The sequence below is a fragment of the Dicentrarchus labrax genome, unplaced genomic scaffold (genome assembly GCF_905237075.1).
Source record: "Dicentrarchus labrax unplaced genomic scaffold, dlabrax2021, whole genome shotgun sequence".
NCBI classification, from domain to species: domain Eukaryota; kingdom Metazoa; phylum Chordata; class Actinopteri; family Moronidae; genus Dicentrarchus; species Dicentrarchus labrax.
Genome location: NW_026136719.1, coordinates 9,395,377 through 9,411,280, shown reverse-complemented (window position 1 = coordinate 9,411,280; position 15,904 = coordinate 9,395,377). Strand labels below are relative to the sequence as shown.

At 37.4% G+C, this 15,904-nt stretch overlaps 1 protein-coding gene across 2 annotated transcripts in view; it reads left to right on the top strand.

Annotated features, from left to right (window-relative positions):
- Window positions 1–15,904, top strand: part of LOC127351118 (A disintegrin and metalloproteinase with thrombospondin motifs 7) — an 80,838-nt gene that overhangs the window by 31,953 nt on the left and 32,981 nt on the right. For both annotated transcript variants that reach the window (XM_051378342.1, XM_051378343.1), the window contains exons 9-15: window positions 4,172–4,316; window positions 9,393–9,485; window positions 10,132–10,277; window positions 11,234–11,403; window positions 11,525–11,658; window positions 13,430–13,550; window positions 14,784–15,028. In XM_051378342.1, the coding sequence (XP_051234302.1) occupies window positions 4,172–4,316; window positions 9,393–9,485; window positions 10,132–10,277; window positions 11,234–11,403; window positions 11,525–11,658; window positions 13,430–13,550; window positions 14,784–15,028 (1,054 nt within the window). The remainder of the gene's footprint in view (window positions 1–4,171; window positions 4,317–9,392; window positions 9,486–10,131; window positions 10,278–11,233; window positions 11,404–11,524; window positions 11,659–13,429; window positions 13,551–14,783; window positions 15,029–15,904) is intronic.

Below are 15,904 nucleotides of genomic sequence, written 5' to 3'. Positions count from 1 at the left end.
CAAACAGATACAGTTTGCTTGAGAACACGTTGGGTCCCTCAGGAGTTACTAACCAAAACAGAGTTCATTGCTAATGTTGCTTCGTATCTGCTAGATGTGTAAATATATATATGTATATGTTTGCCATAAACTTAGTAAGATGGTAAGTTAAAGGTCCACTGTGTAGGATTTAATGGTATTTAGCTTTGTATTTGCAGAGGAACTACGGTGGCTGCTTAACAAACAGACAATGTGAGCAGCCCTGTCTAGAGCCAGTGTTTGGTTTGTCTGTTCTGGGTTAGGACTCACTCCCTCTGTATATAGTAACAGCTCATTCTCAGGTAACAACACGGTTCTTATTTTCAGGTGATTGTACACTAATCAAAACATAGTTATGCATATTATATTACATTTCTGCCAATAGATCCTCCTGAATGTTACACACCTTTAAATCTGCAGCTTGTTGATAAGTGGTTGCACAGAATAACACTAATCACAATATGATGCTTTTGTGTTAAATGTCATCAGTGGAAGACATTTGTTTCCAGTTTGATGGATGAAAAAATAATATGAGAAGATACATATCGCACAGATACTGCAGAAGACCAAACTGTTCCAGAGCATGTCAGCTTTATCCAGACTTAAGTTTTCCCTTCTTCTGGCTCAATGACAACTCTGTAACACACGTATTTGAGGACAATAAGAGTGATCGCCAACATTAATACAACAATTTATTTCCCTTTTCTCTGGTAAATTACAGACGACGTTTGGACATCACGCATGGATTGATTAAAGCAAATAACTTGGACATAGCCATCTTTCCTTTTGCGTGTGTTGAGCTTTGGCAATACAGCATTTGGTATATAATTTAAATTCAAATCACAAAGTTCACATTTATTTAATGACAACAGGCTCATGAGGCTCAAGAATGAAACGATTCGTCTGTACGTCAAAGAACGTTGTTATTTGTTCAAGATGACGATACAATTATTCACATTGTGACTTAATATCAGTAGATTAGTGTTTCAAAGTTTTTTTTATTGAATCTAGATATTGCCACGCTGTTTCCTTTTGACATTCCCAGATTAATAGATTTTAAATATGTATGTTTGGAGTATGTTTATGTTGTAAAGACCTGATTATCTGCCACCTTGTCATATTTACCTGCATAAACACGGCTGCTTAGAAGTAAATTATGAAATAACTTTTTGATTATTATTGCTTATCCATTTGTGTGAGACATGCACTCCTCAAATTATAATTCAATTCCTACAGAGTTCTTTTCATTGAGTTCTCCTGTATCGTCTAGGTAATACAGAGTTAATACTATCTGTTGCACCTAATTTTGTGCTGCTCTCACAATTATAGTGACTGACAGAATTCAGTGTAATTGGCTATGGTAATAGTAAGCTATAATGAGACACTTGACTAATAATTTAGCGTTGCCCTTCGCCGTATTCCATCCTCTGGAGGTCGTTCAGAAGTGATGACGTTAACACAGATTTTTTAAAAGCTAATGTCATTTCAGACTGAGTCAATTTAACCATCCACTTTTCAGCTGTCAGTGAAACTATTTTCAGGTCAGCTATGCAGCAGGACTAATGGCTGCTTAACTATAGAGCTCCGGACATATATCTGTAGACGAAGGAAGGGATTGACAGGCTGACAGGATTGCACACTGGACTGTGCTGGACCGCGGAAGTATCTGCAAAGCTGGCATAAACTGTCATCATGTCATATTATCAATGAAAATATAATTAATACTGAGATGTAGGATGTTTAGTCAGTATATGTGGACTAAATGAGGATGCTTGCTAAGTTCCTGATGATTTAGTGCATTCATAAGTCACAGAAGAACAATATAAATCTGCATTTGTGGGTCGCAATTAAGTGGTCTGTTTCAGTGTCCTGTCCACTGAAACAACAGGTTGTTTAAAAAAATAGAGCACAAAAATTACCTCACAGTGTTTTGTTAACACTAAATAATGTATTTTCTTGCATGTAATAAAGAATATTCTTTTAGTTTAATATAAAATAAACTTTTTATGCACGTATAGTCGGGGAATCTTGGCTCAAGTGCCCACTTCGTGCCACACGTATTGGATTTCTTGGAAAGAAAAATGAAAATTGCTTTTTAATCAAACCTATTTTGAAAAGATGACATTATTAAACCTGCAGGTTTTAATTAGACAGATAAATTTAATGATCCTTTAATTAAACGTGATTGCTTCTGCTGAAGATTTTACCAAACACTGACGCAATATCACATCATATATGTACGGGATAATTACTTCTAGCATGCCAACATGCAGAATCGATCAGTGAGCTATATTCTTGAAGACGAGTGGTTCAGTCACGCATTCAAAGCATGTAACACTCAACAGACTCGAGCATGATACAAAAAGTTTTGCAGCCACGCTAGCAGCTAAAATCTCTTAACAACTTTTCCATGAATTGCCTTCAAAGTTTGTACACGTTCATAACCCCCGGAGGATGAATCCTTACAACTTTTACGATTCCTTGACTTTCTCACTAATACCACCGTGAGGTTCACGTGAATTGTTATATCTCAACAACTGTTTGATTGATTGTCATGAAATTTGGTACAGACCTTTATGCCCCCTTCAGGCTGCCTTTTTTAAATTTGCCCAAATGTACTGTCAAATGTCAATTTGTTGACTTCGCCAACCACTATCTAATTTCTTTCTATTTCTGTCAGGATACCATTTATTAGAGAACAAAGCATGATGTTGTGATTTTGATTACAGAATATATACTTTGGCTGTGGTTCTACACCACCTAAACTGTTGCTATTACTCAAAATATTACTCATAATATTGTGATATTATAATCTTTACCATATATCTCATTAGTAATACTGTGGCGTTCTTCAGTAAGGGAACATTAGCTGGTTTCGCTAGCAGTTGTCCCTCAGTCTAAGACATTGAGCGGGGATAAATACAGTGCATTAGTGGGGAATAAGGAGATTAAGGGATATAATAAGATAAACCAACGACGTACGAAGTTTACAAAAGGTACACACAGCACCACGACTGGTGGAGCGAGCGAGAAAAATGGATGTACCAGGTTGAGGGGGAGATGGTGTGGATATGGATGTTAATACTGATCCCTAATGCACACTTAAGTGTCTTAACAAAACAAAACAAAACAAAAAGTTAGTAAGTCTTTAGTGATTTTAAAGAAGTAGTGAAAGGGAAAGTTTCAAATTTGCTGTACACAAACCACTGAAAGGATCGTGATACCTGTAATTCATTTTCCTGGAACAATCCATTATTATAAAACGTATTCAGAATAGGGTATTCACCCTGATATAGTAAACACAGGATTAACAATACTATCTTTAGTTGTTTGTTGATTGTCAAGTTGTGGGAGGATAGAAGATTGTGAGAATTGTTCTCATATACAAAGAAGCCATACAAAGAATGTATGTGTTTGTTTGGTAATACACACAATTAGTCGCAAATAGAAGGAGTAACAGGGCCGATTAACACACAAAACAACTTGCGTCTGTGAGTATAAGGCATGAAATAGTGTAGTTTTAAAACTCATATGTCAGCTGCCAGCTCTGAATAATTGTATATCAATTATGGCTTCCCAAAATACACAATTATGGTCGTGTTTGAGTTCAACTTTATGATCTGTAGTCAAAGACCCACCATTAAAACACTCGGTGGAGTTTGTCTTATGTTTGTATTAGCTTCCTGTCAACTGGCCTTTCATTGTTTACATTTCCATTTTTTTTACATTAAATAATCTCATCACTTTTTAAAGGTGCCCTGGAGTTTTTTTTGTAAACAAAGCTTCTGTTTAGGTTCAGGGGACCCACTTGTAAAAACACTGCTCCATAGTGCTGCTTACTCCATAGGGTACCTTTAAAAGGACCAATGTGTTGGCGCAGTGTCCAGTTTGTCCAGTCTGGGCTACTGTAGAAGAGGACCCGCTCCCTCTGTAGCTAAAAAAAGCTCTTTCTAAGGCAACGAAAACACAACTGTTGTTATTTTCAGTTGATTGTAGACTAATGAAAACATACTTATGAATATTATATTACATTTCTACAACAAATCCTCAGTTTATTTATACATATTTTCTTCAGTCAGTGAATATGCAGCACTAGAGCTGAACTAGAACTGTACTTACTCTTTTTTTCCCCTCCTCCTCCCACCCCTCACAGTCGCGGCTGGGGCTGGTGCCTTGATGACGCTCCGGTGAAGGAGAAGCTGTCTCTGAACTCGGTGCTTCCCGGGGTTCTGTACAGCGCTGCCCATCAGTGTCGGCTGCAGTATGGATCTGGGTCTCTGCTCTGTGATGACATGGACGTAAGCCTCTACGACAACAAATAAATCAGAATAAATCCATACAAAGCCATGTGCAGTTGTATGTAAAGAATGCAAGTCCTTTATTCTCATTCTCTTCATTCCTCTGCTTTTTTTCTTTTCTTTTCAGCTTCTCGTTTTTGCATTTAGTCGCTCCCACATATGACCTGACACAACTGTCTACTCTTAAAGTTAGAGTGTGAAAAATAGAACAGCTACCTCTAAACCTCTCTGTTGTTAAAGCACTGCATGTACTTGCAATCATTTGCTGCACACAACTCCAGTAACCTTTACCAATAGAGTAGGACAGCATGTTGGTGACCTTAAAGGTTGAACCCAGGACAGAAAAGATGTCAAAACACTTGCCTCGCTGCACCACTTTAAGCTTTCTACTCTGAGTAGAAACTGAAGGTGACTAAGGTGAGTGCATTAGAATTTTTATCAGCTCAAATCTTCTCTCCGTCATCCTCTGTAGAAAGTACAACAACATGTTGGTTGTGCTCCACTTAACTTTTTTTTTTTTTTTTATGTTGAACTTAAGAAGTAATTAGAGTTAATCAGTAAGTTATGGAGTAATCAGCGTCTTGATTTCTAGCCCATTCCCCACTGTTAAATGCAGTATAGTCTTTATACATGGCTTCTTCTATCTGGGGTGTTCACCACATGCACATTATTTAATATGTTCTAATTTAAAATGGGTTTTTTGGGGTTTTTTTTAAGATTATGTGTTTACAAGAACCATTATATGAATAATGAGTACTTTTGCTTTTACTTTAAAGCTGCAGTAGACAATATTTCGCCTTAAGTACATTTGTTGATAATACTTTCTCACTTTTACTTAAGCAAGATCTTGAATGCTGGACTTTTATTTGTAGTGGAGTATTTTTACAGTGTAGTATCGCTAATACTAATTACTTAAAGGATCTGAAAACTTCTTCCAACACTGCACCAAACTGTGGTCATCAGTCACATAACATGATCATTATCAACACTTGCACACGCCAGCTCCACAATGAATTATTCCTCCAAGGTCCATATCTCTTTAATAAGTGAGTATACAAATAATGTTAAATCCAGACTGGGACCAACAGATCCTTCTTTACCAGTGTTAGTATTTAGCAATTGCTCGGTACTTCTTCCTTTAGTTTTAATAGATCCTAGTCTTGCAATGGTTTTATCAAATTGTAGAGTTGACATTAGTTCACATTGTGCTATTCTGCCATTAGCTATTCATAAGAATTTTAATTCTGATGGCACCTTAACAGCTGAGTGTGACCTTTCAAATGTTAAATGTTTGAGAGACAAGTCGATCCGTAATGATCTCATCAAAACTTATCCTATTTTTAATAACCCAGACAGACTGGACATGGAGGAGAGGTTGCACTGATTTTTAGTGAGAATTATAACACTGTGTCTTAGGCTCCATTCAGGCTGAAAGTAGCATTAAAAGAGTTGCTGTGGATGCATTTCCACAGGTACCAGTTAAAATAAATAAATGTTGTTCAAGAAGTCTAGTTTTGAGTACTACATTAAAGAATTTAAGCCTCATGATACATTTGAAATTCAAGAGAGTTTCAAACTAAGGCATCTTAAAGCGATATTATATAACTTTAGCTGGGCAACAATAAGTCCCAATTACAGGTTAATGGTGTTAAAATGTAGTGTAAAATTACAAAAGACATCAGACATATTTTAACATAGTGTACCACAGAGCAGTGGTTCCCAGCCTTTTTCCTTAAGGGAGCCCTTTTCTGTCATCGAGTAAATTGACGACCTCTGACTAAGGGACATATTTTATGCATGTGTAATATTATATTCAGTGCAAAACTAAAAGAGTGAACAACAATGAACTACTAACCACTGCCATAACAGGATCATTCTTAATGATAGTATAATTTTTGTCCCTCCTGGTTGTTTGACAGGTAGGTTTTGATAACATTACTGAATGAAGAGTACATTATTATAAAATGGAATGTAATGTTTAGCTTTACATACTTTTGGCATTGTTTGGGTTGTGTTTAAAAAGATCTACTGTTGTTCGTACAATGTGTTGTGTGACCTTGTTGGAGGAAAAAGGTGTTTTATAGTTGTTCTGAATGGCCACGATGAATGGAAAGCTAGCTGTCATAGAAAGAGGTGACACAATCTATCTTTTAAATGTGTGGCTCCATTTTCTGACAGTCTTACAAGGAAAAGTCATATTGTTGCTTACATGAAACATGACTCGAGAGAAAAGTTGAAACCTCCTGCTCCTTTCCCACCTCTGCACAGCTGACCAATCGCTGCCTGAAATGATTGAGAATGTTGGGATTGTCAGTTTCGGATGACAGGACACAAACCTCCCTAATCAGACGTTGGAAAGGTGTACATTGTAGGGACGGGGTTCCCAAAGCTATTTGACTATGCGACAAGCAGATACTGGAGCCCTAAGGGCCCCATGTGTTTTTCTGAAAGCCCACTGGTTTCATTTTCTTGACATCTGTAAGCACCAGATAAACTACCATCCCTATTTAGCACAGGAAACCCCCCTCTCATCATCAGTCCTAGATTTATGGCATGAGCTGGATTTAAACTCTCTGTATAAGCAAAAAGCACATCTTGCTGTGTATCTGGTAGTGTGTAACATAGGTCACACACAACATCAGGCAATTATAGCAACTGGTTTGAGGTTTAAGGAAGATTAACAAGCAGATGATTAACAAGACCTGAACCAGTCTCTGTATTCAAGCTCACTGCTGAAGAATCTGTTGGAAGTAAAGAATCAATGCAGACACATTTTCTGACTCAGGATTTCCATATGGACTCCTTTAGGGGAGTCTTTCCTATGCTGTGTGTTTGAGTGCATACATTGCGAATTTGATTAAATCCTCTCGGCTTTCAGAGCTGCGTGTTTGTTAGAGACCGCTGTGTATTGTAGCTGGGAAGAGTTCAGTACATCCAATTCGGTCCATATGGGCAGAGCAACAAGAGAGGCAAAAGATTGTACAGACAGAGACCACACACAAGTATTTTTCCACCAGCAACATAGTGTCCCTATAAATACAATTTGTTACAACATGCGCAGGTTTTACAAGCACCCCCACAGGATAGAAAAACAGTTGGGTGCCTACAGATTTACAGCAGCCTGCTGTTATGAAAATCCAAAAATTCAAATAAATCCAATCCAGTCACAAAGTATTAGTTACATGGTTTCTTAAATATAGAATGCCGCGTGTTTCTGTTTTATACCTTGGTTACTAACAGCTTCACGTTTAAAGGTACCCTTTGGAGTTTTCACAAAAATGTATGGTGTATTCACCATAAAAGTGGAAAACCACTACAATATAAAAGAAACATCTTTAAACTATGTGTTATTTTTGTGCTTTCTGAACTTATGCAAATGTTTACTTTTATATTTAATTGGATTCCACTTATCCTTTTGTTGTAAAACATTGTACTTTGTTCATTTAATTGAATGTCCAAGGCTACAGTGTGAATTATGACCTTCTATCTGTTGTGCCAGGTCTCACATTTGAGCTGGAAACTAGAGGTTACATTGATAATACCTCAGTTGTGGATGTACGCACTGATGAGGGCTTCAGTTTGTCAAAACTGTAGAGACTCAGTGGCACATCTGATTGTTTGTCTTTGTTTGGAGGGATTACGTAAGTTGCTCGATACTTGGTCAGTTCAGGGATTTTTGGAGGGTTTCTCTATTGATTTGTTTGTTTTTGTGTGAGATACAGCTAGAGGGAAAGTCCTATTAAATCTCCTGACAGGGGTGGTTCAGCTAGACACCTGGAGGGCAATCAGATCCAGGTTGTGAACTCTACAGATCTGTTTTTTTACATGGCACCAGTCTTTCAAAATTCCTGTGGAGAGTGATGTTCAGTCACTGGGACCTATCCATTGAGGATCAATACTATATGTCATTCCAACTATTTATCTTTAAGTATCAGTGACAAAAGTTGAAGATTATTTACCTGGAAAAGAAGCTAAATATTGCGCATAGATCACTGTTAATCATTGAACTCTGAAAGTTCAGATGCTCTTTATCTGAATCATTTGCATCTCAAAAAACTATCCTAATCTACAGAATGACGATTTTGGCTGAAATTAAAAATGTCGTCCACACATTCATCACAAATGTCAAGCAACCGCAACAAGAATCGGCCAAGACAATTACAATTGCAGGGAACTCCTTTTTTCTGAGCAGTGTGTTTGACCTTTTGCCGTTTCCAGTTTTCACACAGAGATTTTACCCCTGTAGGAAATAAACTTATTGGTCTTTCGATGTATTATTGTTGCAAATGCAGGCAAAGGCTGTGGTATGTGAAGTTCCTGTTCCACTCTAATGAGATGTGACATGTTAATTAGTGTGCTACATGGTGCTGGTTGGCATTCAGATGGAGTCAGGCTTGTTGCTTCTCCCTGTCTAATCAAAGCTAATTGGCTTCTGGCTGTAGCTTCACATTTAGTGTACAGATCTTGGTATCAATCTAAACATCTAATTCTCAGTGAGAAAGCTAATTTCTCAAAATGTCTAACTGCTGCTTTAAAGTACAGATTTTTTTTAAATTTCACTGTAGAGAACATGATGCATAGAACTAATGGAGATCCCGACATGAAAGATAGTACATATTTCCCAAAGCTTACATTGCACATATAACATTCATAGAGCAATGTCAGCAGTCATTGCTGTATATCTCCTGACTGTAATCCTTATCTGATCTTCCGTATCTGAAAGAGATGGCATGTCTTATCACACAAAGCAAGAACAAACACTAGGCTTTGTGAGTGGGGGTGTGCTTCATCCATCAGAATTAATGATACTCTGTTGTACTTGAACTCCAGGGGAGCTGCTGAATTCAGGAAATGTAGTCAAACAATGCTATTAAGTCAAACTGTGGGGATAAACCTGTAATGACAGATGAGAACATTTTGATTGGAACTGATAGCAGAGCACTAAACATGATTTTTTATTTATAATGCAACATGTAAAAAACAGTCTTTTCACACGTCTCTGCTCGCTTACTTGTGACCTTGTGAAAATAAATGCAGGCAAACAGATTGGGAATTATTATCTCTTTGTTTTCCTAGAATGTATGCAGCACTCTGTGGTGCACTATGGGAACAACCTGCCACTCAAAGCTGGATGGGGCTGTGGATGGGACCAGTTGTGGCGAGGACAAGGTGAGTATGTTACATAAGACATGGGGATTGTGATGGAAATGTCAACAAATCACCAGTGTTTGATTCCTAAAGGGAAGGGGCGTCAGTTCATGGCCTATTCTTTCTGTTTGCAGTAAGGCAAGGCTGAGTGACTACTGTGACACCACAAACCTCAAGGAAACACATTTTAAAATAAATAATGTTGCTTTAAAAGGATTTTTCTCTGGCAAAGCAATTAGTTTGCATATTTCTATGTTTTCTCTAGGCAGTTATTAACAGAGATTGTACAGTAATCACAGTATTCACACTCATGAAATACTTAGCATTGTATCACCTCCCCTTGTTCTCCTGAAAGTTAATGTTTTATTTCATAAAAGTTTATCCTATTTATGTTATGTTAGCAGAGGTGGATTTTTTTAGTTGTCCACTATACAGCAGGAAATAACAGAAAGTAAAACAATGAAATGAACCTCTAAACTTAAACAATATCTTCTCAGCTCTCATGGAAGTGTAGTGATAATTAGAGATACCGTACATAGTGAGTCCACCTTAAAGTGGGTATTCTACAGCTATAGAAGAGAATGCAGCATTCATTTCCTGAACAAGAAGATGAAGCTTACAGTCTGTGTTCATTTATTAATGTAAACATTGCTGTTTTCTTTACCAGTGGTGTTTCAGTGGAGAGTGTGTGGCAACCGGATATCAGCCAGAGAGTGTAAATGGTGGCTGGGCATCATGGAGCGAGTGGTCGGCCTGTTCAAGGACTTGTGGGGCTGGAGTCCGAAGTGCCCACAGAGACTGTGATAACCCAGTGTAAGTTTTACCAAAAATACTTTTAAATGATACTGATACATTTTCTTGCTTTTAAATCTTGTTTTACAATTAAATTGATATTATAATCATTTTTCTGGGAAGAATAAAGAACCAGTGTGTAACATTATTGTTATTATTATTATTATTTAGCATCAGTTAATGTCGTACTGAGATCACAGTCAATCCTCAGCCGTTTCATTTCAGTTCAATCTTAAAGGTCCAGTGTGTAACATTTAGGAGGCTCTATTGGCAGAAATAAACCCACCTTTCATGTCTATCTTTGGCTGTTCTATCTAATAAAGACATGAAAAGGCCAAAAAAATAACTTAAAGGAAAAAAAAAAAAAGGTGCAGTGTGTAACATGTAGGAGGTTGATCAGATCGTCCACTGATTGCAGGTTCGCGGTTCAAGCCCCACTGCCTTCTGTCCACATGTTTAAGTGTCCTTAGGTGAGACACTGAAGCACAGATAAAAGGGGAGCGTCGCGCCATGAAGGCCACCCAGCATTAAAAGCCTATGGTAAATCAAATATGAGGCTCATCAGATCTAAAGATGATACGCTGTGGCTGCCCCTACGCAGAGCAAGCTGATTTCATTAGTGTTTAATCTCCTGAAAATGAGAATGAGCGTTTTTTATCTACAGAGGAAGCGGGTCCTCCTCTGCGGAGTCTGCCATGTTTCTAAAGTAACCCATAACCTACAAACCAAACTCTTTCTCTTTCGAGGTTTTACTGTCACCGAAGTTTCTCCTACACACTTGAAACGGGAGAGCTGTATTCAGTTGGTTGCAAACTGCTATTTCAACGCTAGATGCCGCAAAATCCTACACACCGTTCCTTTATCATTACATCAAATACATTTATAAAGCATCTTCTCTTCGCCCCACCTTTTTCCAAAATGTCACAAAGTTTTGAACATTAAGCGGCACTGAAATAACATCTTTGTCTGTCCTACAGTCCAAAGTACGGAGGGAAGTATTGTCTGGGAGAGCGACGGAGGTACAAGATCTGTAACACCCCACAATGTCCTAATGACCTGCCCACCTTCAGAAACATCCAGTGTAGTCACTTTAACACCATGCCATACAAGGGCAAGTTCTACAAATGGGAAGCAGTCATCAACAGAGGTGAGCAGGTTGAACGTAACAGCATTTAGGTGAACTCAGAAAGAGAACCTCCGGTTGTTAATTTACAGTATTCATTGTCATCTTTGTGTCTTCTGTTGGATCTCTCTTAAAACTCTTTCAGTCAGCCCTTGTGAACTGCACTGCCGTCCACTGAATGAACATTTCTCTGAAAAGATGCGGGATGCTGTGACTGATGGGACACCGTGTTACGAAGGCAACAAAAGTAGAGATATGTGCATCAATGGCATCTGTAAGGTATCAATACTGTACCTACTTTTCAACATATTCTCTGATAAATAATTTAGGCTTCAGTTTTTCAGTTTTTTTCTCGAAAGACTAATTGATTATTCTATTCTTGTATTTCTGTTTCATTGAATTGCTGCTTTGTTAGTCATGCAGTATTGTTGACCCTCACTTTGTTTTCTCTGCAGGCAAGTCTTGTACATTTGACATTAAAATAAGCTTGATAGAAAAACGTCAGGGCTGTTATCTCTCTGCTCTTCACACCAGACCAAAATGCCAGTCACTGATACAGACATTGTTTGGATATGAGTGGACAGCAATCACAGACCTTGGGCTCAGATTTCATGACATTTTGTGACATTTTTGTCAGGCACACATGATTTCCACCTTACCTGCCCCATTTTGTGTTTTGAAGGGTCTCTGTAACATGAAAGGCCAAACCAGTTTTCTTTTTAATTTTTCATATAAAATGAAAACTACACTTCGAGAAGTTTGACTCAGAAGAGAAAAATAAACATTTTCTGTGTCTCTTAATTGATCCTCTTAAAAATTCACACCTAAGAATAATGTGTAAGAAAACAATAATAGTTTAGTTAGTATGTAGTGTTACATTTACTCAAGTACTGCACTTAAGTACAATTTTGAGGTACTTGTATTTTACTTGTGTTTTCCCATTTCCTGCCACTTTACACTTCTATTCCACTAAAGTTATTCAATAACTTTAGTTAATAGTAACTTTATAGATTCAGACAAATAATACAAAATATAATCAACAAATAAATTATTTTTATTATAGGTTAACTTAAGATAAAATCTTATTGATCCCTGGGAGGAAATTCACAAGCTTCTTAACTGTAATATAGAGTAATTCAAATTAGCACCACTTTTACAAATGCATGCATTAATAGTTACAATCCAATAATATGATATATGTTATTCTGCATAATGAGCACTTTTACGTTGGGTACTTTAAAGGCATTACAAGGAACTTTCATTTTGTTTTGTTTCTGTCGGCCCCTGTGGACAAAAGCTGTAGTGTTTCTACTGCCTCTTTTCATTGATTTCAAGGGGAATCCAACCCAGTGGCAGGCATTAAGAAGAACTATATGGATATAACCAATCTTATTGCTGATGGTCTCATTAGAGTTAGTTATAGAGGCATCAGTGTTAAATTGAGACTGTTTCACAATCAGTTAAAAACTCTTTGTAGTACATTTAAATATATACTTTTGTGCTTTGTGGTAAAGCTACCTTTTGAATGCAGGACTTTTACTTATTTCTACACTGTGGTATTGCTACTTTTACTTAAGTAAAAGATCTGAGTACTTCTTCCACCACTACCTTTTCACGGCCTTATTTGATTACACATCATTCCTTTCACTGCTGCAGGGTGGGAGCAGCAGCACAGATTGGGTGTGACAATAATGATAAAGCTGCACAAAATTACATGATATATATATGTATGATATAAGTATTACTGGGATTTAAAAAGCACACAAGGCAAGATGAGACAGGGGCCGTGTCCAGGGTTGTTTTTGTGGCTTTTGCAAATTGATGTATGCATGAAAAGATCCTGTTCAAAGGGTTATCAAGTCCTTGTGTGGATGGTTGATTGGAAAATTTGGCTTTGATCAAAATCCCTCAAGAAAAAAATTATAAGAGATATTCAGTCCCTAAATCGCTGCATAATGTCCGTTATCAAATTTAGTTTTTGTTGTGTAATCACTGAGGGTTATTCCAGATAATATATTGTGGACTTTATTTTGTTGCATGTTTGTTGCAGAATGTAGGCTGTGACTATTTGATTGAGTCCAGTACTGTCGAGGATCGCTGTGGGGTGTGTGATGGTAACGGCTCCACCTGTACGACTGTGAGGAGAACATTTGAGGAGAGTGAAGGACTTGGTATGTTTTTTTAAGGTCTTTTCACTGAAGATATTCACTCACATAATAGTAGGAAAAGCACAGGTATGAATAATAAAATAGATGATTGCAATTACAATATACAACTGTATTTTACTACATTGTGATCCATTGTCTGTTTATACAACAGCCTCCACTTATGGATGTCCACAGGAAAAGTTATAGACTTCTATCTGCGTACAAGTGTGTTATAGTGTGTTATAAACCATCTTTAAAAGTACCCAGTTTAAAAATATAGGGACTTATGTAACATGTTAACAAAAGGGGTTTATTACTGAAAGAACAAAACAGATGTGAGTGCTATAAATAAATGTTTAGAATAAAATCTATTCCCTAATTACTTACACTACAGATACAGTAGAGCCTTTTCAGCTTCAATCATATTTGCTGTATTTTTCCTTAATTAACCAAGATTTACCTTAAAGGAAAACAATAAAAGATGAAAATAGTTAAAGCCCTTTTGGCCTATGAAGAAAACATAAACAAAAGTGTTTTCATGATTCATTCACGATTCTCCACTTACAGCATTTTTATTCTAGGAATAAACATTAATAATGTTAGGGCCACTGTTGCTCATTCCTGTTTCCACAGGGTTTCAACAATATTTTATTGTGTTTTTCAATTATAACAACCATAGTCTGTTTTCACAGGTACTTTACATAATCAGAATTATTAATACTCCTCCGGAGGACAGATGAGCAAGGAAGAGAGGAAGCATAATTAGCAGAATGAGAAGCAACCCTTGTATTGTACATGTTGGCTCACTGGCACATTGTCGTGACTTTGAATAGAACAGAACCAACTTTAATGTCATTATTAACACATAATTATACAGTTCCTGCTGTGAATCATTGTAGATGCATTAAGTAAAAATAGTAGAAGATGTCCAGGTTTAGATTGTGTATCGCGCTTTGTAATATGAGCACAGAAAATGTTTGTCATTAACGGGTAGTTTCTTAAAAAATACAACAAGTTAACCACCATTCAACAAATCTATGTTAAACTGCAGGCACCCATAATTAGTATAATTATATTTCATGCTGTTGCTGTACAGTGTGCCAATAACTAACCAAACCATCTGTTAAAGTGTCTACAAACAAACTGAAACACTCCAAGGTGGCATTTTTCTCCTCAGTCTTCACCACTTATTTGTTCGCTTTATATCAGGATGCGTTGTGTTTCAACTTCACTCATATAAAATGTGCCTTCCTTTAGGCTACGTAGACATTGGACTGATCCCAAAGGGAGCCTGGGACATCCGCATTGAGGAGGTGGCTGAAGCTGGGAATTTCTTGGCACTACGAAGTGACAACCCCAACAAGTATTTTCTGAACGGCGGCTGGACGATACAGTGGAATGGGGAGTACAAGGCAGCTGGAACAGTATTCACCTATGAGAGGACAGGACACCTGGAGAACCTGACGTCTCCTGGGCCCACCATGGAACCACTGTGGATTCAGGTCGGATTAACAGCTTAACTGAAGGTTTTGAGTGTATGTTGCCCCTTTGTGTTGCCAATTAGTACTGAAACTGCCTGTAGAAAGAAATCAAGGTGAATTTGAATCAACATGATAATAAGAAAGCACATGTGGTAAGTACACAAAACAGATTTTGATGTATAATGTGCTGATAACATCAGGAAATCATGAATTTTAAAAATAAAAAGTGTTTCTTGTTTGTTTTGCCTTGATCGGGTAAGCACACAGAAATTAAGGCACTTTCCATATAGAGCAGGTCTAAACCGTACTCTTTATAATATTATTTACAGAGACATACAGCAGGACAATGCAAGTTCCACATAGATAAAGTAATGGTAATAATATTAATATTAAGATGCTGATTTAGTAACATCTATTAAGGGGATAAGAATACGTAACAGTCAGAGATGGAGAGGAGGAGAGAGGAGCACAGTACATCGTGGGAAGTCTCCAAACAGTTTAGGTCTATAGCAGCATAACTAGGGGATGGTTGAGGGCTGACCTGAGCTAAACTATAAGCTTTATTAAAGGGACTCTTAAACCAACTTTTATTGAAATGTCTCCCTCCCACCAAGATGTTCGGGGGTTTTTTTTCGGAGACAATAGGAACCATAAGTAACTCTGTTCTCTGGGAACACGGTGTTCTGGTGAGGTAACAGGGTGCTATGGGTTATTTAAAGGACCAGTGTGAAGGATTTAGTTGCATTTAGCACTGCCGCATTTACAACCCTCTCACCTGACCCTCCCATTCCAAGCATGTAGGAGGTCATACCTTTAATTATTATATTCTATGTCTGCCAGTAGATCTTACTAAATGTTACACATTGGACCTTTAAGACATGGTAGTGCATTTTACAG